Source organism: Pseudophryne corroboree, chromosome 5 (genome assembly GCF_028390025.1).
Source record: "Pseudophryne corroboree isolate aPseCor3 chromosome 5, aPseCor3.hap2, whole genome shotgun sequence".
NCBI classification, from domain to species: Eukaryota; Metazoa; Chordata; class Amphibia; order Anura; family Myobatrachidae; genus Pseudophryne; species Pseudophryne corroboree.
The window spans coordinates 232,934,352-232,957,637 of NC_086448.1; the positions used below are offsets into that span (position 1 = coordinate 232,934,352).

The window sequence follows — 23,286 nt, forward strand, 5'->3', positions numbered from 1 at the left end:
GGGGGGGGGGGGCAGTGACGGGGGAGTGAAGTTTCTTCACTCCCCCCGTCACCCGGCTCCATAGCGGTGCAGGCAAATATGGACGATCTCGTCCATATTGGCCTGCATGCGCAAGCGACGGGCACCAGCGATGATCGAGCGCGGGGCCGCACATCGTTCATCGCTGGTGCCTCCACACTGCACGATATGAATGAACGAGAACGTTAATATCATGCAGTATGATCTGCCAGCGTGTAGGGCCCATAAGTTGCAAAGGCCGTGGCACACCAAATGGGGCTATTTAGCTTGATTCGACCAAAGGTATATTAGGACCCATCTGTATATACTGTAATTATTGTCCTTCTCTGTATCTAGTTTACTAACAGTTACATACTGTACCCATGAAACACTTTCTTATTTGCTCCTTGCACCAGCAGGGTAAAAATCATTCTCAAGCCGCACTCAAGAAATTATGACTTGTGATTGGTCCTGCTGCTCACACACAACAGATATTTAGAGATGACTAGCAAAAGAAATGTTGTGTTTCTATAGTACGGAGACATAACACTGGAGAAATTTCTTATTCAAAGGTGATCCCTCCCTCTGCTTCAGCTGAATGTGAGTGGTCACTGTATGGCTAGTGTTTTCTAGGTGGCACCACAGCTTTAAGTTAAAATGAACACAATTAATATGACTATTGCCTGTTATGACAGTTATTTTGTTACTGTATGCTACTTATATATGTTGTCATAACGGAATCAGTCTGGAATACCGGCGGCCGAGATCCCGGCATTAATACCGACCCCAGGATCTCGATGTATGGAATGAGTAGAGGCTATTCCCCCTGTCCCCTACCCCCTATCCTTAACCCTCTGTTTCCGCAGCCTAACCCTAACCTCACCCTTAGTGCCTGACCCTAACCACCCCCCAGAGGTGCCTAACCCTAACGTACCCCACCCCCGCAACCTAACTCTAACGCCCCGTGTGGCTCCTAAATCTAACCTGTCTGCAGTTCTTACAGTCGGTATGCCAGCTGTCGGGATTTCGGTGTCGGCCTCCTGCCCCTTTCAGGGTTCTGGCGTTGGGATTCCAACAGGTCTCGGGATTCCGGCATCAGTATTTCGGCACCCGGGATCCCAACAGCTGTCATCTTCACTGCATCCCTGTTAGGATCTCCTGCTCTGTGCTGCCACGTCGCCATGGCAACCGGGAGGCAAGTGTTAGCGAAGTAACCTGAGCGCAGCTGATACTCCGGTCCGGGTTTTTACTGTGTAGTGGTTACGGGCTCTGTGCACGGCAGGGAATCCGGCGCTGGTTTTGTGCTCACAGTCTGTGAGGTCTGAGTGGGGCGTGGACAGCACCTGCTATATAAACCATCCTCTCAGGCTAGGCAAATGCTGCTGAATCTTTGTTTGTTAGTCAGTTCCAGAGAGTTAGCTAGTACTGTGTGACTTTGTATTTACTTGTTGCTTACTGCGAATAGGCCTAGGGATTCGGTACTTCATTCTGCCAATCAAGTAGACTGGAGTCAGTTGTTTGACCTGCTGGGGTTCTTTTGCTATTCTGTGAACCCAGCAGGTTTGCGGCTGTACTCTCAGATCTGCTTGCTTAATCCTCCCTCACTGTGCAGGGCGTCCAGGTGTCAGTTTAGTGGCAGTAAGCTGAACCTGTGCCCTGCAAGTGGGGGTTAGGATTGTGGATACTCTCCTTGTGTCTATATTTCTATCTCTGACCAAGGAGTTTATTCCCACACCCGTTGGTAACCCTTTGGGTTTTTTTCTGTTGCTCTTAGCAACATCATTTCAGGTGCTCCACATGTTAAATCACTACACATCGCTTCATTGTCCGCTCTATTCCATCTGAGCATTCCTGACACTAGGGAGACACCCAATTCCTGAGCCTTTGGGCTTCTCCGTTCACTTTGTGTTTATTAGTTATTCCATCACCTCCTGTGTATGTTATGTTATACTGTCTGTGAGTTCGTTTGCTTCGCTTCCCTCTCTGTTCATACACCGGTATACTCCTGTTAGCACTGGTGTGCGTAACATATTCAGCAGCCCTACTCCTGTTGAAATTTTGTGGGAATATGGAGCATACCCCTCAAAATACTTTGCAACAGGTGGTCGATCAGGTGCAGGTCCTGACTCGACAATTTAATGAGATGTCCATTAAAATGAACACCCCGCAGGCCGCTAGCGGAGCTATCACAGCAGCAGCGGCAAGTTCAGGGGTTAAGGAGCCGAAAGTAAATCTCCCGGATCGTTTTTCTGGAGATCGCTCGCAGTTCTTTTGTTTCAAGGAGAGCTGTAAGATATATTTCAGGCTTAGGCCCCAGTCTTCTGGGTCGGAGATTCAGCAGGTGGGCATGGTGATTTCCTTGCTACAAGTAGACCCACAGGTCTGGGCATATGGGTTACAGCCTGACTGTCCGTCGCTTAAAAGTGTTGATGCTTTTTTTACGGCACTGGGCATGTTGTATGATGACCCTGACAAGATGGCTTCAGCCGAGGCTCAGATTACGGTTCTTAAGCAAGGGCGACGGCCAGCTGAGGTTTATAGTACGGAGTTTCGGAGGTTGGCTCATGATACCCAGTGGAATGACCCAGCCCTGAGAAACCAGTACCGAAGGGGCCTTTCTGACCAGATAAAGGACCAACTGGTACAATATCCCTCGCCTGATAGCTTAGATCAGCTCATGCAGTTATCCATCCGGGTGGATAGACGGCTGAGAGAGCGTAGGCTTGAAAGGGAGACCGCAGTTTCCTTTTTTCCCAAGGGAACCTCAGACTCTGAGGAATATTCCGAGGAGCCTATGCAGATTGGGGCTACCCGCCTCTCCTCGCGTGAGAAGACGCGGAGGAGACAGCAGGGTTTGTGTTTGTACTGTGGGAATAAAGGTCATGTTGTAGTATCATGCCCAGAAAAAACGGAAAACTTCAGGGCCTGAGGGTGATGGGAAATACCCTGTCAGGCCAGAAGTCAGAATTTCCTAAAAAGACTTTTCTCATTCCGGTGACTTTGGAGATCCTCGGTCAAACTGTCAAGACTGAGGCCTTTGTTGACAGTGGGGCCGATGGGGTTTTCATGGATAGTCAATTCGCCCTGGAACACTCTGTTCCCTTAGTACCTTTGGCATCAGAGATTGAGATCTGTGGGTTAAACGGGGAACCATTGTCCCAGGGTAAAATTACCTCCTGCACCAGCCAAATTCCTTTGTTTATTGGAGCCACACACTCTGAAAAATTGTCTTTTTATGTGACTGTCTGTTCTTTTGCCCCATTGGTTTTGGGGTTACCCTGGTTAAGGGCCCATAACCCTCAATTTGACTGGGTCTCTGGGGAGATTCCTAGTTGGGGTAGTGATTGTTTCAGGAGTTGCTTGAGCCTTCCAGTCAGGCTCTCGCAGCTAAGTTTGCCAGGATTGCCAGGATGTTATGCAGATTTTGCGGATGTGTTCTCCAAAAAAGTTGCGGAGGTACTACCTCCCCATCGCCCCTATGACTGTGCCATTGATTTGTTGCCGGATGCTAAGCTTCCCAAGAGCAGGTTGTTCTCCCTGTCACGTCCTGAGACTCAGGCTATGGCAGAGTACATTCAGGAGAACTTGGCTAAGGGATTTATCAGACCCTCACAGTCCCCAGTTGGGTCGGGTTCTTTTTCGTGGGTAAAAAGGACGGTTCGTTGCGACCCTGCATCGACTTCAGGGAATTGAACCGTATCACGATTAAAAACTCGTACCCACTGCCTCTTATTTCGGTTTTGTTTGACCAGCTTCGTACTGCCACCATTTTTTCTAAGATTGACCTACGCGGTGCTTACAATCTAATCCGAATAAGAGAGGGGGATGAATGGAAGACTGCCTTTAATACCCACTCAGGGCATTATGAATATTTGGTGATGCCTTTTGGGCTCTCTAATGCCCCGGCAGTCTTCCAGGAATTCATGAACGATGTGCTCAGGGAATATTTGGATAGATTCTTAGTTGTTTATCTAGATGACATCCTAATCTTCTCTCATTCCCTGGAGGAACATCGGAAGCATGTACGCTTAGTCCTCCAGAAACTCAGAGACCACCAGCTTGGGGCGAAGCTGGAGAAGTGCGAGTTTGAAGTCCAGCAAATCGCGTTTCTAGGGTATATTATCTCCTCAGAAGGTTTCCAAATGGAGGGTTCTAAGGTACAGGCAGTCCTGGATTGGGTGCAGCCCACTAGTTTGAAGGCGCTTCAGCGTTTTCTGGGCTTTGCGAATTTTTATAGACGGTTTATCGCTGGATTTTCGTCTATAGTGGCCCCCTTGGTGGCACTCACTAAGAAAGGGGCGGATGTTGCTCACTGGTCTTGTGAGGCCAAAGCGGCCTTTGCCCGTCTCAAAAGGGCATTTGTCTCGGCCAAGGTGCTGCGACACCCAGATCCAGAGCGTCCTTTTGTGGTAGAAGTGGATGCCTCTGAGATAGGTATTGGGGCAGTGCTCTCTCAGATGGGGGTGTCTGATAATCGCCTTCATCCCTGTGCTTACTTTTCCCGTAAATCTTCGCCTGCCGAGATGAATTATGACGTGGGTAACCGGGAATTGTTGGCTATTAAGGATGCACTCGAGGAGTGGAGACACTGGCTTGAGGGGGCTAAGTTTGTGGTCTCAATTCTCACCGACCATAAGAATTTGGCATATTTAGAGTCAGCGAAGCGGCTCAATGCCAGGCAGGCACGATGGGCTTTGTTTTTTGCTCGCTTTAATTTTTTGATAACATATCGCCCTGGGTCAAAAAACATCAAGGCTGATGCGCTCTCGCGGAGTTTTGATCCAGTTCAAGAGACCACCGAGGAGCCATTGCCCATTGTGTCCCCATCATGTATTAAAGTGGGCATTACCCAGGACCTCTTGTCATTAGTCCTTAGAGCACAGGAGCAGGCTCCTCCAGACCTTCCGGTAGGTCTCTTGTTTTGCCTCCTAGGTTAAGACAGCGAGTGTTCCTGGAATTCCATGCCAAGAGGTCGGCAGGGCATCCGGGTATTGCCAGAACTCGGGAGTTGCTGTCTAGGGCGGTGTGGTGGCCCTCGGTGGCTAGGGATGTGGATCAGTGGGTTCAGGCATGTGACGTTTGTGCCCGAAATAAAACTCCTAGAGGGGTTCCTGTCGGCCCATTACATCCACTCTCTATTCCGTCTAAGCCATGGACCCACATTTCCATGGATTTTGTGGTGGACTTGCCCAAATCCTCGGGGATGACAGCCATTTGGGTTGTCGTTGACAGGTTTTCGAAGATGGCGCATTTCGTTCCACTGGTTGGGTTGCCATCGGCCAGACGCCTGTCTGAGTTATTTATGCAGCATGTTGTGCGCCTCCACGGGTTGCCACTTGATGTGGTCTCTGACCGTGGATCCCAGTTTGTGGCCAAATTCTGGAGGGCATTTTGTTCTGATCTCCAGATTTCTGTGAGCTTGTCGTCAGGCTACCATCCACAGTCTAATGGGCAGACTGAGAGGGTGAACCAGTCCTTGGAGACATAACACCTGAGGAACTGCTCCAAGTGTCATACTGACTGGGTTGCTCATCTGTCCATGGCGGAGTTTGCCTATAACAACGCGGCTCACTCTGCTACAGGGATCTCTCCCTTCCTTTGTGTGTATGGGCATCATCCTAAGGCCAATTCTTTTGATCCCCTGGATTCCACGTCTGGTGGTTCCTCTGTTGTTTCGGTCCTTAGGGGTATTTGGAGGAAAGTGAAGAAAGCCCTTGTGTCTGTGTCATTAGTGACCAAAAGGGTTTTTGATAAGCGGAGAAGACCCTGCAGCTTCAAATTAGGAGACTTCGTCTGGTTGTCCACCAAGAATTTGAAGTTGAGACAGCCGTCTCATAAGTTTGGTCCCCGGTTCATCGGCCCTTATAAGATCACCAGGGTTATCAATCCGGTGGCATTTCAGTTAGATCTGCCCCGTTCATTGGGTATCAATAAAACATTTCATTGTTCCCTTTTAAAACTGGCGGTTAGTAATCCTTCTTCCAGTGGAAGACCTTCTCCTCTTCTGATACGGGGTCAGATAGTGTTCACTCTAGGATTTTTTTAGGGCAGGGTGCTGATCACGGGGAGGGCACATTTTTCATTCGTGAGGGCACATTTTTCATTCGTGAGGGCACATTTTTAAGTTAGAAGGGCCAAATCAGGTACATACTATAATGCTTGGTGCTCCCATTCCTATAGGTGAAAGCATGGACAGTGCGCGCCGGAGGCATGCAGCAAAAATTTAGGGGAGTTGTTTCGTGGGGAAGGGGCGTGACCACATAATAGTACCAAATCACATTATACCACACAATAGTGCTGCTTATACACATTGCACCAGGTAGAACCTCCTATACACACTGCGCCAGGTAGAGCACGTTATACATATTGCGCCAGATAGAGCACGTTATACACATTGCACCAGGTAGAACCTCCTATACACACTGCGGCAGGTAGAGCACGTTATACATATTGCGCCAGGTAGAGCACGTTATACACATTGCACCAGGTAGAACCTCCTATACACACTGCGCCAGGTAGAGCACGTTATACATATTGCGCCAGATAGAGCACGTTATACACATTGCACTAGGTAGAACCTCCTATACACACTGCGCCAGGTAGAGCACGTTATACATATTGCGCCAGGTAGAGCACGTTATACACATTGCGCCAGGTAGAGCACGTTATACACATTGCACCAGGTAGAGCACGTTATACACATTGCACCAGGTAGAACCTCCTATACACACTGCGCCAGGTAGAGCACGTTATACATATTGCGCCAGATAGAGCACTTTATACACATTGCACCAGGTAGAACCTCCTATACACACTGCGGCAGGTAGAGCACTGAGGCACACTGCACCAGGGAGAGAACACTGAGGCACACTGCACTAGGGAGAGAACACTGAGGCACACTGCACTAGGGAGAGAACGCTGAGGCACACTGCACTAGGGAGAGAACACTGAGGCACACTGCACTAGGGAGAGAACACTGAGGCACACTGCACCAGGGAGAGAACACTGAGGCACATTGCACCAGGGAGAGAACACTGAGGCACATTGCACCAGGGAGAGAACACTGAGGCACACTGTAACAGGGAGAGAACACTAGGAGGAAGGGGAGGACGGGCACAGGGCAGATGCAGAGCGGCACTCACAGTTGCGGAGGAAAGCGCTGTGCCGGGTCAGCGGGGTCGGTCTCTTGATGCTGACGGCGGAGCCCAGGTCAGCGCGCAGCGCCATGGTGAGGGGGAATCAAACCATGCCGGAGGACTGGCGGGAGACACCGCAGGCTCTGATTGGCTGCTCCTCCCCACTGCACGCTGGCCCTGTCTCCGCCTTCAGCTGAGAGCTATCAGCGCGGCGGGGGGGAGAAGTGCCAGCGCGGCGGGGGGGAGAAGTGCCAGCGCGGCGGGGGGGAGAAGTGACAGCGCGGCAGGGGAAAGAAGTGACAGCGCGGCGGGGGAAAGAAGTGACAGCGCGGCGGGGGGAGAAGAGCAGTCCTTAGCAGGGCGGCAGGGCGGGCACAAACGGGCAGGGCGGCATTCTGTCACTCAAAAAAGGGGCAGGGCGCAGCGCCCTGCAAAAGAAGCTTAGAGTGAACACTAGTCAGAGGGAGTTTGTGGTTGAAAGGGTTCTTGACTCCAAGATGGTTCGGGGTCGGCTGTCATTTTTGGTGCACTGGAAAGGGTATGGCCCGGAGGAGCGGTCGTGGGTGCGCAGTTGTGATCTTCATGCCCCCAGACTGATACGCTCTTTCTTCTCGCAGTTCCCCGATAAACCCGGTGGCAGGGGTTCTTTGACCCCTCGTCAGAGGGGGGGTACTGTTAGGATCTCCTGCTCTGTGCTGCCACGTCGCCATGGCAACCGGGAGGCAAGTGTTAGCGAAGTAACCTGAGCGCAGCTGATACTCCGGTCCGGGTTTTTACTGTGTAGTGGTTACGGGCTCTGTGCACGGCAGGGAATCCGGCGCTGGTTTTGTGCTCACAGTCTGTGAGGTCTGAGTGGGGCGTGGACAGCACCTGCTATATAAACCATCCTCTCAGGCTAGGCAAATGCTGCTGAATCTTTGTTTGTTAGTCAGTTCCAGAGAGTTAGCTAGTACTGTGTGACTTTGTATTTACTTGTTGCTTACTGCGAATAGGCCTAGGGATTGGGTACTTCATTCTGCCAATCCGGACCTAGCAGTAAGACTGGAGTCAGTTGTTTGACCTGCTGGGGTTCTTTTGCTATTCTGTGAACCCAGTAGGTTTGCGGCTGTACTCTCAGACCTGCTTGCTTAATCCTCCCTCACTGTGCAGGGCGTCCAGGTGTCAGTTTAGTGGCAGTAAGCTGAACCTGTGCCCTGCAAGTGGGGGTTAGGATTGTGGATACTCTCCTTGTGTCTATATTTCTATCTCTGACCAAGGAGTTTATTCCCACACCCGTTGGTAACCCTTTGGGGGTTTTTCTGTTGCTCTTAGCAACATCATTTCAGGTGCTCCACATGTTAAATCACTACACATCGCTTCATTGTCCGCTCTATTCCATCTGAGCATTCCTGACACTAGGGAGACACCCAATTCCTGAGCCTTTGGGCTTCTCCGTTCACTTTGTGTTTATTAGTTATTCCATCACCTCCTGTGTATGTTATGTTATACTGTCTGTGAGTTAGTTTGCTTCGCTTCCCTCTCTGTTTATACACCGGTATACTCCTGCTAGCACTGGTGTGTGTAACAATCCCATCATAACAGTTTGAAATAAAGTACTAATGTATTTTGCTTGCAATCTAGACTCTTATATACCCAAAACATCATTACCTCTGCAGTGTTATTGGTTGCTGCAGAGTAGCCAAATAAATCCTGGAGAGAGTTCATTGTTTGAAATGTATTGACTGTCAGATCTGAGATAACACCTATTAAAATCCCAAGAGACTGCAAATGGAGGGCCCGATTTTATTATTTTACTAAATATACTGTATCTGTATATATATACTGTGTGTATATATATATATATATATATATATATATATACCGATGCCAGGATTTGCCTTTAAAAATATATAGCATTTTTAAGGCCACTTGAAAAATATCAGCAACCTTCAAACTACAGTATGTCCTGGGAGTTATTCGTCAATATTGCTGAAATATGTGAATCCGCACTAAAAAGCATAATAACAATCATTCAGATATTTCTTAATTGATATCCACTAGTCTGATAAATATAAATTTACTGATTGGTTGCTATGATTTTAGTGCAGATTTGCACTTTGAGCAATGTTAGTAAATAGCCTTCGATAACTGGGTAGCTGTAAAGTAGCAGATGGTTGCAGTCAATTCTCTATTCAGTATAAACAAGGAGAGTGTGCTAATTGCTAAATCTATATTCAGCGTAAAGCGTATCACCACAACAACATGGCCGCCAATGGTGCTGATTTTCCCAGTACCGTTACAATTTCCACCTATCAGGAAGGTTGTAGCCTCACGTAAAACTATTGTGGCAGAGCAGGGATGGATTTGCCAGATTCCGATGTGGCCTAATTTGCAGTAGGTTCATTTTACAATCAGATATTTTGGAGGCATGCAGTACCTACAGTACAGTATTTAATATAGTTTTTGCTATGTCATGCTTAGCTTATTACTATATGCACATAAACTGTATATAACGGACATTCCTGTGTTGTTCACAGTCTGACTCCAACAGACTAGTTTAGAGTTACTGGGTTTTATTCTTGACTTGGGGCACTAACCAAAAAATACCATAAAAAAAAACTGAACAAGCAATTTAGTGCTATATGCTACAATTATACGTTACCTACTGAAGTTTAATTTACTATTATATCAGAACATGTTAATTAGTGACTGTTACATCCTAAGGCAGGCATGTCAAACTTAAAATCCCAACTGGACCGAATAATCAAGGTCTAAGTCATGTGTGAGCCGCCAAAAAATGAAAGTCTTATATGCCATTTTGAAAGGTTTATTAGAAAAAACAATAATAAAGTATATTCAAAGAGATGTCAAGTATCAGGATGAAAACAACTTTAATAGTCTAATCTGGGAGCTGTGTTCTTCCCCCTCATATATCACTGTGCGGTCCCCTCTCTCTATAATACATATCAGTGTGAGCTATTTAAATATGTCACTTCCAGCCCCCCTCTGTCCCTCCAGTCCAGCCATATACCCTCTGGTATCCCCTCTTGTTCCTTGTGTCCCCTCTAACCACAAGTACTCTGTTCCTCCTGTGTCCATTCAACCTCCAACCCCTGTGTCAGCCACCTCCACATTATTTACTTCGTTAAGAGACATTTTTCTATCCAGATTCCAGAAGAATCCTCCTGCAATTAAGGCAGCTGGGTACATAGGGCCTTTGGGCACAAACACACACAGGGTGTGAAGGCTTCAGGGATGCTGGGCAGGGGCACAGCTTTGCAAACGCAGCCGGGCACGTGCAGCAGCTCCCCCTGGTGAGATTTCCCCATCTTTTATCATTATCTTCTGCGCATGTGCAGAGGTGAATGCTTCCCGATCGTAGCTAAGCTCTGACTACAGCAGATGGGACAACAGTAACTCATCCGGCAGTGGCAGTCTGCTTTCCATTGTTTTAAAAAAAGTAAGGTTGGGCCACAAAAATATGGGTTATGGGCTGAAGGCGGCCCCCGGCCTGCGAGCTTGACATGTCTGCTCTAAGGGGACGATCCTATTAGCTGTGATGATGTCGCTGGTGCGAATCATCAAGGCAGCGGCCACACTTTATGGCGACCTGAATTCGCTGCTCCAGTGGCTCAAAGCACTTTTGTGCAAGTTCAGGCAGAAACCATCTCATGAAGGGTGTGAGATTGGGTGCCGTTGCCAGCTTTTAAACACCGCAGCAACAGCACATCACACCCTTCACCGGTTGACCCCTTACAGTTTAAGGCCAGAATTCAATTACCCGCTGTAAATTACCGCAGCTGAAACATGGAGGTAGCCTCGGGCTTTAACGTCTGTGGCTGTTCAGTTGCACTCCATATTTCACCCAACGGCATTGTTAACAATGGTTAAAGCGTGTTAACACACACAATCCATGAAGTTCACGGATTTGTGTGTTCACAGGGTCGCAGCACCTGGTAACCAGTCAGTTATCAGGGGGTAGGGGGTGTTTGAGCCACTGAGGCTAGTGAAAATAATCCATGATAACTCCATGCTTTGGGGCTAATTGGATAGCCTCAGGAGATCAATTAGCCTGCGGAAATCTACAGCAGCTAATTGAATACCAGCCTAAATATAGTTTGCATCAACAATCTACGTTGAGTAATGTATAAACATGTACAGCATTTATTTAAGTAATCATACCATTTACACTACAGTATGTGTCAACGTGACCATTTGATACTGTCTGGGTTTTGTTTGTTTTTTACTTCCTTGACTTTAATAAATTAAATCTGGACTTTTCATTCCTTTATTTAAAGATGTTTCTTTCCAATCTGCCTTCAATCTTAATTCTCAAAACCTTCTTTTTCTTAATGAAGTTCAGATTATGCAAAAGCAGATGACTTTAAAAATAATTTAAAGACAACAACAAGAAAACAGATGAAATGATGCACGGAAAAGCGGCTCTTGTCTCACATACTTTGTATCTGTTTCAGCCATGGAATTCCATGAGAACATCAACTCCATTGGCGCTAAAGAAGGTTTGAAAGAGAGGAAGATGCTTAAGGCCGTGGAGAGCTTTACATGGAACATAACCATCTTGAAGGTAGATATTAGCCAGTGTTTCAAATGCATTCCTCTTTTCCAACTCACAACCATGTTCCCTGTGCATTTCATCGTTGTCTATCCATATGGTGCTGAGCTGTTCTGTGGACGGAATACAGCTCTGTTCCTAGCCAACTTCTTCACTGTTGTAATTAAAAAAAAATGCCACCAGTCTCCTTAGGTTACATGTAAAACAGCAGAGAAGAGAAAGTATTCCTTTGTTAGATAGCTTGCAGCTCAGAGCTTGAATTAATATCTTGTTTTTGTACCTTTTATTTCCATATCCAATTTATGTTAAGATAATATAAAATATGTCCCCAGGAGTACATTATAAGGTGAGCACAAATCATTTTAGAGCTTTGGATTTGTAAATTGTGATATCTTTGAAAGCTACAGTAATGCATACTTGCTGACTTCTCCTAGAGATGAGATGCAGCGGACAGATTTGGGGGTGGGGTGGGCTTTCCAGGGAATTAGGCACAGGAAAATGCCGTGATTATCAAGTCCGTGTGGAGGGGGCAGGGCAAATAACGTAATTCACATAATTTAGCCCCACCCACTCCACACGGGTCCGAATTTTCCTGTATTGTCTCCTCATCCTGCCCGCTTCATTAGGAAGTGGGTGAGATTCGAGAGAGCTGCCTACTCTTGCGGACGTACAGAGGACTACCTGAAAAATCCTGATTTCCCGCACTTCCGGGAGGGTAGACAAGTATACAGTAATTGAGTTAACTCTGATGGATAACCCATCCTCTCTGCGTTTGTTTGTTGTACAGTAAGTGTATTGTAGGTCTAATTATTTATTTAATAATATTTTATGTACTTGAACAAGTTGTGATGTCCAGTGTGTCCCGTATAGTAGTACTTGTCACACTTACGTATGTTCTTTTCTCTACCCCTATGAAATTACCAGCTGGCGTCACAGTTCGCTGAGCATGAAACATATCCCACTGACTCTAAGAAATGTGCCAGATGACATGAAGTAGCTCTCAAGTGGCTTGTAGCACAGTGACAAACATGATGATGACCACATTACTATAATGGGCAAGATGGCACTTAGATATCATAACAGCCTGGATGGGTGCCACCCTGACAAACATGAAACCAATGCCACCAATGAATATAAAGTATCTGGAAAGATGGCACTGACCCAGCATAACATTCCGAACTGGTGTCATAGTGCCTGGCATTAAATCTCTGCCAGAAAAACAATTCTAATTAGTCACCCCTGCCCGCACTTGCCCTGACATGTCTCTTCTGTGCTCTGGGCACCTGGGCCCAGCCACTTCTTTTGTCACCACTCAAGAAAGATGCTTTGGACTCAGCAGTTGTGAGCTGCTAAGTAATCTGCTGCGTAATTTATTATACACACTTTTTAGATATAAATACATGCATCTGAATATATATTTATTAGTGTTCATTTTTTCTGGACCTTCTTGACAGTAGATTTAGATAAGAACAGTGCCCTACGTTACGCAGTGGCAAATTTTCCCATGAGGCACGTGCCTACAGGCGGCACTTGTTTGGGGGCAACGCCTGGAGGCTTGTGTTGGTAATGTGAGCCCAAAAAGTACAAGTAACTGCAAATATTTCCACTGTATTGTACCATATACCATCTTGAATGGAGTGTAAACGGGTAGGACATGCACATACTGTCCATGTAAGCTGCCCCACTTAGTATAATTAAAAATAAAAACATATCATAGTTAGCGGCTTTTCTTATTATTCTATTAAATTGGCTATCATCAAATGAGGGCTTATAACCAATCTGAAAATAATAAAATTAGGCAGGCGTAGGAGGAGGCCATTACTGTTTTGTATAGGAGTGCCCTCACCCCTAAACCCCTCCCTGGGATTTAGTTAATTGAGTTAACAGTCTTTCCAACATAAAAGCTTTTGTACGTCAAAAGACTACTTTTTTTCCATTCACTTGATGAGGTGATGGAGCAAGTTAGAAACATTTAACAATTAGTACAAAACAAAAAAAAAACGCAAAATAAAAAAGCTGCATTTGATTCCGGCCTCAGTACCTTCGTCAGCATGAAATGATTCTACCTTATGTAATGACAGCTGCGTGTTTTCAAAACTGCAGAAACCCCTTCTAATTAGTGTTTTTGGACATTTCAGCCACACCCAATGCCAATAGGTGCAATATCAAGCATAGAGTCATGCCATCTCCCTAGCAGCGGCGGCTCCTACCTCGGTGGAGGAGGCGTGCTGCCGCGTCCCTTCTCCCTTGTCCCATGCGCAGTATCGGCGATGGTACTGCGCAGGTGCACACCCCCAGATTCTATGGACTGTATAGGCTGCAGCCCATAGAAGCCGGCTAGGGCTGCCTGAAAGGCAGCGAGTGGCTTCCTACAGGAAGCAAGCTCCCTGCTATTCGCAGTCCTCCCAATGGGACTGCCTATAGTGTCTGTGCCTGACAGGTAGGACTTCCAAGAGGAAGTCACTGCCAGTCACAGTGAAGCCAGTGCAGTCTGAGCTGAGGTGGCAGACTATACCTGGGGTTGTGCAGGCCATAGGTATAATCTGCCACTGCTCCCTAGTCACACATTAGAAGTAGAATGGGTCAAATGGAAGAGCTCAAAGACTTTTATTGTGCTGTTGCCATAGGATACAATCTTTACAACAAGTCAGTTCTGCAAAGCTCTGCTGTGCAAGAGCTTAACCAGTCAACTGTACGTGCTGCTATTGGGGATTGGTAACATCTAGGATAAAAAGTCTAATGCAAACTGTCAGCTGGAGCAGCAGAGTGATAAAACAAAAGTCGCATAGGTAAATTTGGGTTTCCTGGGTGCCATGAGAAATCTTCCTGCACCAACATCTGGTGGAGGAGGAATTAAGGTCTGAAGCTGTGTACTATGGCTTGGCCTTAGACCATTAGTTCTAGTAAGTGGAAATCTTAATGATACAACATAGAATGACCGAAAGAAAAGTGGACATATCCCATATGCAGCGTTCTACACATCTATTGGACTAAAATGCCTCCGTACCTTTGTGCAAGAGATCTGCCTACAATCAGATGAATATCTGCATACACCCAACTCTGCTTAGCCTGCAGTTCTGTCTGAATGGCCTCATTAAACTTGGCTATGTGTGACTGCCCTGTAACTAGTCAGTCACCCCTCTAGATGCTAGTGGAGAGTTGCATATAATTCTGCGTGCGCTCAGCATAGGGGTAGATTTATCAATGTTGTAACCAATCCTCTCCTAACTGTGTAATGACAGCAGCTGACTGGTTACCACTTTGGGATGTAATGACAGCCGAGATCGCCGGAGGTGCAAGATGCTGGCCAATCTATGAGTTTATTTTAAAGGGTCGATCACTTACAAGGCAAAACAATGTCTTGTAAGTGATTGCCCCTTTAAAAGAAAGTCAGAGATCGTCTGGCATCTCAAATCTTGGGCGTGATTACATCCGGCCTTTTATCTCTCTCCACTTTCTCTTACAGGCTGGGGGACACTGAACCATTGGATTGCAGGTTGGGCTGGAGCTTGGCACTTAAACTACTTAACTTTAAAAGGAAAGCTCCCCCCCCCCCCAAGCAACCCCATAATACCGGACTTGTTTAGGTGCTTCGCAGAGCAGGGCACAACAGGGCAGCCACGCAGAGGGCGCACTGCTGGTCTCCCCTGATCATACTGACATTATTGGTATAGTCCTGCTAAGCAGCAGTTGGGGAAGTGAGGCTGTGACTGTTGGCTGGTGCAAGTCTTCTGTGCTCCTCTCCTGCTATTGGCATCTCTGAAAGAATAAGTATTTGTATATTTCCTTATTATTATTGCCTCTGCTGTTCTTTTGAAGTGGAAAAAAGGGTGGGGTGGGGGGGATGGTGGCTGAATTGCACACCCTATATCTAAAGATATTAAGATGTGCTATCATGCTGAAGCTTCTAATACTATGCTGTGGAAGAGAAATGCTGATGCACACCACTAGCATTAAGAACACTGATAGTAAAAATAATTTAGATAAACCCTTAACATGAAGTATAATTGAAGTTTTCAGCACACATATGTGTAGATATGTGCAGGGCCGGAGCTTCCTTTAGGCAGCCGCCTAGGGGCGCCGGATCCTGAGGGGGCGGCCGGCTACAGCTGCCTGAAAAAGGTAGCGTGGTCCTATCTCACAGTCGTCGCAATCCCCCCCCCCGGCACTTATATCTTACAGCAGTCGCGACTGGCAAGCTCCCATATTGCAGTCTCCAGCTCTGCCTCCACCTGGCACAGACAGTAACTTGTACAGCTCCTGGAGTCCTGGCTGGGGGTAACATGCAGCGCTGCTCTTCATTCCAGACTCTTTCGCAGATTGCTCAGTCCCAACTCTAAATCGCAGCCTGCAGGTAAGGTGGCTGCACAGTGCACTCTCTGCATTTGATAAGGAAAGAGGGGGAGAGCAGCAGTCTGGGGAGGGGGTGGGGCGGAGATTAGCAGCAGGCATGCACACTGTCTGGGGGGGAACGTGCAGCAACACACACACAGATGGTGGGGGAGATGGAACAGCAGACATTTAACAGAGTGTGTGGGGAGGGGGGGGGTGAGAGCAGCAGGGCACCCACACATACTGGGGAGATGGGGAGAAGAGAGCAGCCATGTAACAGACTGGGGTTGGGGGAGGGCAGCAGTATGTCTTTAACCTGGGGGGCAGATAGGTGGAAGGGGCAGAAGTTTTGCCTAGGGTGCCAAGAAACCTTGCACCGGCCCTGGATATGTGGGCCCATGTACTGCAACCAGGTGATTTCATAGGTTTACCCTTCAAATAGAGCACTTATTAATGTGTGATCTGAAATGTAGGAACCTTTTGAAGTGTGCAGTTGCTCAGTGACCTGAGATATTTGTTTCTGTATCTGTGATTTTGTCTTTATTGCGTCCGCTATAACAGACTTTCACTGACAAAGCCAAACTCATCAAAGTGAAGATGTTATTATGGCTTTGTTTTTCACTTCTGCCCAGTGTAATCTAAAATTTGCGCATGTGTCTGCCACAGCCATGTCTGACCTTGTGCAGCCAACGTGGGCACATGCTCTCGGTCGATCAGTCTCTGACTTGGTAGGCTTGTAGCACTTCGGATCAAGATAGGGCAGCTGCTGCACCTGTGCCCTCTACTGTATGTGTGGTTTGATTCTCCTGCTCCTGGCCGGGCGACTCCCCAACTGGTGTTTGATCCACCTTGGCTCCGTACCATAGGGCATATGTTGTCAGGGTTTGAAAACACTTCCTCTTATTTAGAGTGCTTTTTTGAGGACCATCTGCTGTGCACGGTGCATAAGCCTCTTCCTCCCTCCTGGGCTTCATTGGAAGTTTCCGATTCAGTGAGGAGAACGGTGAACTTCCAGAGATGAACGTCGTCCCGGAGGGTGTCGACCTAGAGTCTTCCTTCAGTCATGGTGTGAAATACCTCATTGTGACACTTGCGACACTGGTTACATGTGGATGCTGTGGATCGATTCATGCGTTGGTTCAAGAAGGTCGTAATCTCCATCTTCTCTCCAGTCTCAACGAGGAGGTCTGGAAGGTGCCTCATTTTGTCTACTTCCAGACGATCATGTATCCAATTGTTAACTACCTCCCAAAGTTGGCTCTGTAGAAGCGAGTTAAACTAAACACATGGCTCTTCCTATTCAGGGCTCTGCAATCTTCAAACATCCTCTTTTCAAAAAAGTTACCTCAAGTCCATTTTTATGGGCTCCGGTGTAAACCAACGTTTATTAGCCTTGGCTTGGATGGCTCAAGCCATGGAGACTTAGGCCAGCAAACTTATTGAGGATCTCAATAGTTATTTGACTTGGAATTCCCTTCTGGAAATTGGCAGTGGAATATGTGTTAGAGGCCATGCAAGATGGCGCTCAGGCGCTTTTACAAGATTTCAGCTAGGGTTGTCTAAATCCAACGGGCTCTTTGGCTGCGTGTTTAGATTGCAAATTTCATAATTGAAACGTTCCTTGGAAGCTCTTCTGTTTGGAGGCATTCACTTTGGACCAGAACTGGATATCATCATTGCCCAAGCTACTAGAGCAGGCATTCCCAACCACGGGCCTCAAGGCACACCAACATTGCAGGTTTTAGTGATATCCAGGCTGCAGCACAGATGGTTAAATCAAAATAACTGAGCTACTAATTAAGTCACCTGTGCTGAAGCCTGGATATCACAAAAACTTGCACTGTTAGTGTGCCTTGAGAACCGTGGTTGGGAATGCCTGTACTAGAGGAAGAATAATTTTTCTTCTGGTGGCTGCCCCTAAACAGCGGGGTCCACATTTCCGAGCCTTTTGCTCCTCCTTTCATGGTGGAGCGTTCATTACAGGTCAGTCAGCCAGAGGCCACTTCTTCCCCAGCAGAGGTTGGCATCAAAGGGCAGATTTTTTTGGTGCCAATCGTAGCTTAGGAGCCAAAACTCCAGAGAAGCCTAGCGACTCTCCACCCAGTATGGTCACCAGATGGAGGCCGGTTGCTCCGATTCAAATACCGTTGGGTAGAGTCATCTTCAGACACCTGGGTGCTGGGCATCATTTCCAGAGGTTACATCATCGACATCAGGAATCCGCCACCATGGCAGTTTTTCTCCACCACTCTTCCCGGGGATGCGGAGGATAGGGTGGCATTTGACCAGGCTTTCAGTGCACTGCTTTCTGATGGCATCATTGCTCCAGTTCCTTTGCTGGAACGGAAACGGGGGTGTTACTCCAACCTGTTCCTTGTTCAGAAGTCGAAACGGCTCATTCAAGCCAATCTTAAGTCTTTGTACCTTGAATGGCAGGTTGTGGGTAGTTTATTTTCAGATGGAATCTCTTCAATCAGAAATCCACATCATGAAGGCCAACAAATGTTTGGCCTCACTGGAGGTCAGAGACAGGTATCCCAACGTTCCGATTTAGGTAGGTCATCATTCTCGCCTCCAATTTGCAGTCTGTTCCGATCACTACCAATTCAAGGCATTACCATTCGGAATACCAATGGCTTCGCGAGTTTTCACCACAGTCATGTTGGTGATGGCAAGTATACTATGCAAAGAAGGTGACGTGGTCGTACCTTGAATCCTACCATGACTCTAACTGTGTGAAATTTGTATATTCTCCTCAAGCTTGCGTGTGTTTACTCTGGGTACTCTGGTTTCCTCCCATAATCCAAAAATATACTGGTAGGTTAATTGGCTCCCAACAAAACCCCAAAATCGACCCTACATGAGGGGTGATTCAGACCTGATCGCAGATGTGCTAAATTTAGTGCATCCACGATCAGCTTACCTGACATGCGGGAGGATGCTCCCCCCCGCACAAGTACAAAAGCATCGCACAGTAGCTCCCAGCCAGCGCAGCTCCTGCGCGCTGGCAGGGAGCTACCCATCGCAGCCCGGGTCACATCGGCTGCCTGTGATGTCACGCAGCCGCCGCGGCCCACCCCCCATCGGTCTGGGCACGCCTGCGTTGCCCGCACCGCGCCTCCTAAACGGCAGCTGAACGCCGCCGGCCCACCTCCTCCCGCCCATCGACCGAGGCAATCGCAGGGCTAAGACTACCGTCGGCTGTCTGCCATGCGCCGGTGCATGTGCAGTTCAGGCCTGATCGCTGCTATGCGAACACGCACAGCACCGATCAGGTCTGAATTAGCCCCATGGGCAGGCTAGATGGCATCAAATTCTATGTTTCTAAAGGTTTTGAGTATGAAATCCATGTTTTGTCTTGGGGGGATTGGGGAATGTGTTCTTTGAAAGTACAAATTTTGGCCATGTCAATTTATTTCCAGAGGTCCTAACCTTTTTATAGGGTATGATGCATATTCAACCACCGTTTCATCTGCTGGTAGCACCGTGGGATCTTAATCTAGTCCTGTTAGCTCATATGCAGATTCCATTTGAGCCTTTTGCATTTGGTGGATCTTCGTTTTGTTGCTTGGATGCTTCCTCTCGCGTTAGGGGTTTTGTCTTGCAAGCCGCCCTTTCTCGTCTCCCATGGCAATAGAGAAGTTTTCCGTACGTTTCCCAATGTTTCATCCAAATGTTGTTTCGTTTTGTCTCTTCAACCAGTGATTTGTCTTTCCAGTTTTTCCTACTTCAGCAACTTTCTGAGACCAGGATGACCCAGCTCTACTAGACTTAGTTTGCACTTTGGCGATTTACTTGGCCAAGACTTCTGTCGGCCGCACAGATTCTCTGCTTCTTCTTTATGACCATTGCGTGATGAAACCACTTGCTCATCACTTGAGCCTATCTAGTGCAGGGCGGCCTGCACCACATCGGGTGTCGGCGCATTCCACTAGGGCGGTGGCAACTTCCTTGGCAGTGCGACACCGGGCTTCTGCAGAACAGGTCTGTCGTTTTTAGCTACCTGGTACTCGCACAGCAAATAAAGTGCAAACAGTGCAAAGTGAACATATATATACTGTGTGTGTATGTGTGTGCATATTTGTTTACTTTGCACTGTTTGCACTTTACTTGCTGTGTTTCATGACGAAGGGGACTAGGTCCCTGTAGCATTGAAATAAAAATCTCACGTCTTTTTCACTAAAACTACATCTCTACATGTGCTGTGTGATGTATTCCAGGTGCATGATACTGGGATACATCACACAACACACTGGATGGTTGACTCACTCTGCAACTGCCCTGTGGGTTTGACTTGCCAAGTATCATATGTTTTTTCCAGACGTTATCATGCATAAATGCTCTTTGGTCTGACAACGTGAGATCTGTTCAGAAATAAAGGTGTTCTAGAATACTATGGGGTATATGCAATTGCGGTCAAATTGCTGCAAATGTCGAAAAACGGGGCATTTTCGACAAAAAAAACTTGTCGAATTAGATTCAACAATGCAATACAGTACTTTTCGACAAAAAACCTGCCATTTCAGATTCGACTTTTTGCAATTCGACATTTCTCAAATTCGACATGTCTACAATGGTAAAAATAAGAATTTACTCACCGGTAATTCTATTTCTCGTAGTCCGTAGTGGATGCTGGGAACTCCGTAAGGACCATGGGGAGTAGCGGGCTCCGCAGGAGACTGGGCACTCTAAAAGAAAGATTAGGTACTATCTGGTGTGCACTGGCTCCTCCCTCTATGCCCCTCCTCCAGACCTCAGTTAGGGAAACTGTGCCCGGAAGAGCTGACACAATAAGGAAAGGATTTGGAATCCCGGGTAAGACTCATACCAGCCACACCAATCACACCGTACAACTCGTGATACTATACCCAGTTAACAGTATGAATAACAACTGAGCCTCACGAAAAGATGGCTCATAACAATAACCCTTTAGTTAGGCAATAACTATATACAAGTATTGCAGACAATCCGCACTTGGGATGGGCGCCCAGCATCCACTACGGACTACGAGAAATAGAATTACCGGTGAGTAAATTCTTATTTTCTCTGACGTCCTAGTGGATGCTGGGAACTCCGTAAGGACCATGGGGATTATACCAAAGCTCCCAAACGGGCGGGAGAGTGCGGATGACTCTGCAGCACCGAATGAGCAAACTCAAGGTCCTCCTCAGCCCTGGTATCAAACTTGTAGAATTTTGCAAATGTGTTTGAACCCGACAAAGTAGCAGCTCGGCAAAGCTGTAAAGCCGAGACCCCTCGGGCAGCCGCCCAAGAAGAGCCCACCTTCCTCGTGGAATGGGCTTTTACTGATTTAGGATGCGGCAGTCCAGCCGCAGAAAGTGCAAGTTGAATCGTGCTATAGATCCAGCAAGCATAAGTCTGCTTTGAAGCAGGAGCACCCAGCTTGTTGGGTGCATACAGGATAAATAGCGAGTCAGTTTTCCTGACTCTAGCCATCCTGGAAACATAGATTTTCAGGGCCCTGACTACGTCCAGCAACTTGGAATCCTCCAAGTCCCGAGTAGCCGTAGGCACCACAATAGGTTGGTTCAAATGAAACGCTGATACCACCTTAGGAAGAAATTTGGAACGAGTCCTCAATTCCGCCCTATCCATATGAAAAATCAGATAAGGGCTTTTACATGACAAAGCCGCCAATTCTGATACACGCCTGGCCGAAGCCAAGGCCAACAGCATGACCACTTTCCGCGTGAGATATTTTTGCTCCACGGTTTTAAGTGGCTCAACCAATGCGACTTTAGGAAATCCAACACCACGTTGAGATCCCAAGGTGCCACTGGAGGCACAAAAGGGGGCTGAATATGCAGCACTCCTTTAAACAAAAGTCTGAACTTCAGGCAGTGAAGCCAGTTCGTTTTGGAAGAAAATCGACAGAGCCAAAATCTGGACCTTAATGGAACCCAAGTTGAGGCCCATAGGGTCACCCCTGACTGTAGGAAGTGCAGAAATCGACCCAGCTGAAATTCCTCCGTTGGGGCCTTCCAGGCCTCACACCAAGCAACATATTTCCGCCATATGCGGTGATAATGTTTTGCGGTCACATCCTTCCTAGCTTTAATCAGCGTAGGAATGACTTCCTCCGGAATGCCCTTTTCCTTTAGGATCCGGTGTTCAACCGCCATGCCGTCAAACGCAGCCGCGGTAAGTCTTGGAACAGACAGGGCCCCTGCAGTAGCAGGTCCTGTCTGAGCGGCAGAGGCCAAGGGTCCTCTGAGATCATTTCTTGAAGTTCTGGGTACCAAGCTCTTCTTGGCCAATCCGGAACAATGAGTATAGTTCTTACTCCTCTCCTTCTTATTATTCTCAGTACCTTGGGTATGAGAGGAAGAGGAGGGAACACATAAACCGACTGGTACACCCACGGTGTCACTAGAGCGTCCACAGCTATCGCCTGAGGGTCCCTTGACCTGGCGCAATATCTTTTTAGCTTTTTGTTGAGGCGGGACGCCATCATGTCCACCTGTGGCCGTTCCCAACGGTTCACAATCAGCTGGAAGACCTCTGGATGAAGTCCCCACTCTCCCGGGTGGAGGTCGTGCCTGCTGAGGAAGTCTGCTTCCCAGTTGTCCACTCCCGGAATGAACACTTCTGACAGTGCTATCACGTGATTCTCCGCCATCAAAGAATCCTTGTGGCTTCTGCCATTGCCACCCTGCTTCTTGTGCCGCCCTGGCGGTTTACATGGGCGACCGCTGTGATGTTGTCTGACTGAATCAGAACCGGTTGGTTTTGAATTAGGGGTTCTGCTTGACTCAGGGCGTTGTAAATGTCTTTTAGTTCCAGAATATTTATGTGTAGGGAAGTTTCCTGACTTGACCATTGTCCTTGGAAGTTTCTTCCCTGGGTGACTGCCCCCCAACCTCGGATGCTTGCATCCGTGGTCACCAGGACCCAGTCCTGTATGCCGAATCTGCGGCCTTCGAGCAGATGAGCACTCTGCAGCCACCACAGCAGAGACACCCTGGCCCTCGGGGACAGGGTGATTAACCGATGCATCTGGAGATGCGATCCGGACCACTTGTCCAACAGATCCCACTGGAAGATCCTTGCATGGAATCTGCCGAAGGGACTTGCTTCGTAAGAAGCTACCATCTTTCCCAGGACTCGCGTGCAGTGATGCACCAACACCTGCTTTGGTTTCAGGAGGACCCTGACCAGAGATGATAATTCCTGGGCCTTCTCCTCCGGGAGAAATATCTTCTTCTGTTCTGTGTCCAGAATCATGCCCAAGAACAGCAAACGCGTCGC

General features: G+C 47.6%; 1 protein-coding gene across 4 annotated transcripts in view; it reads left to right on the top strand.

Annotated features, from left to right (window-relative positions):
* The window catches only part of PLCL2 (phospholipase C like 2), a 472,193-nt gene that overhangs the window by 418,246 nt on the left and 30,661 nt on the right, over positions 1-23,286 (top strand). For 3 of the 4 annotated variants that reach the window (XM_063922173.1, XM_063922174.1, XM_063922177.1), the window contains one exon: positions 11,588-11,697. In XM_063922173.1, coding sequence (XP_063778243.1) covers positions 11,588-11,697 — 110 coding nt within the window. Of the gene's footprint in view, positions 1-11,587; positions 11,698-12,609; positions 13,565-23,286 lie in introns of those variants that run through there. The other variant, XM_063922175.1, reaches the window with a different exon arrangement.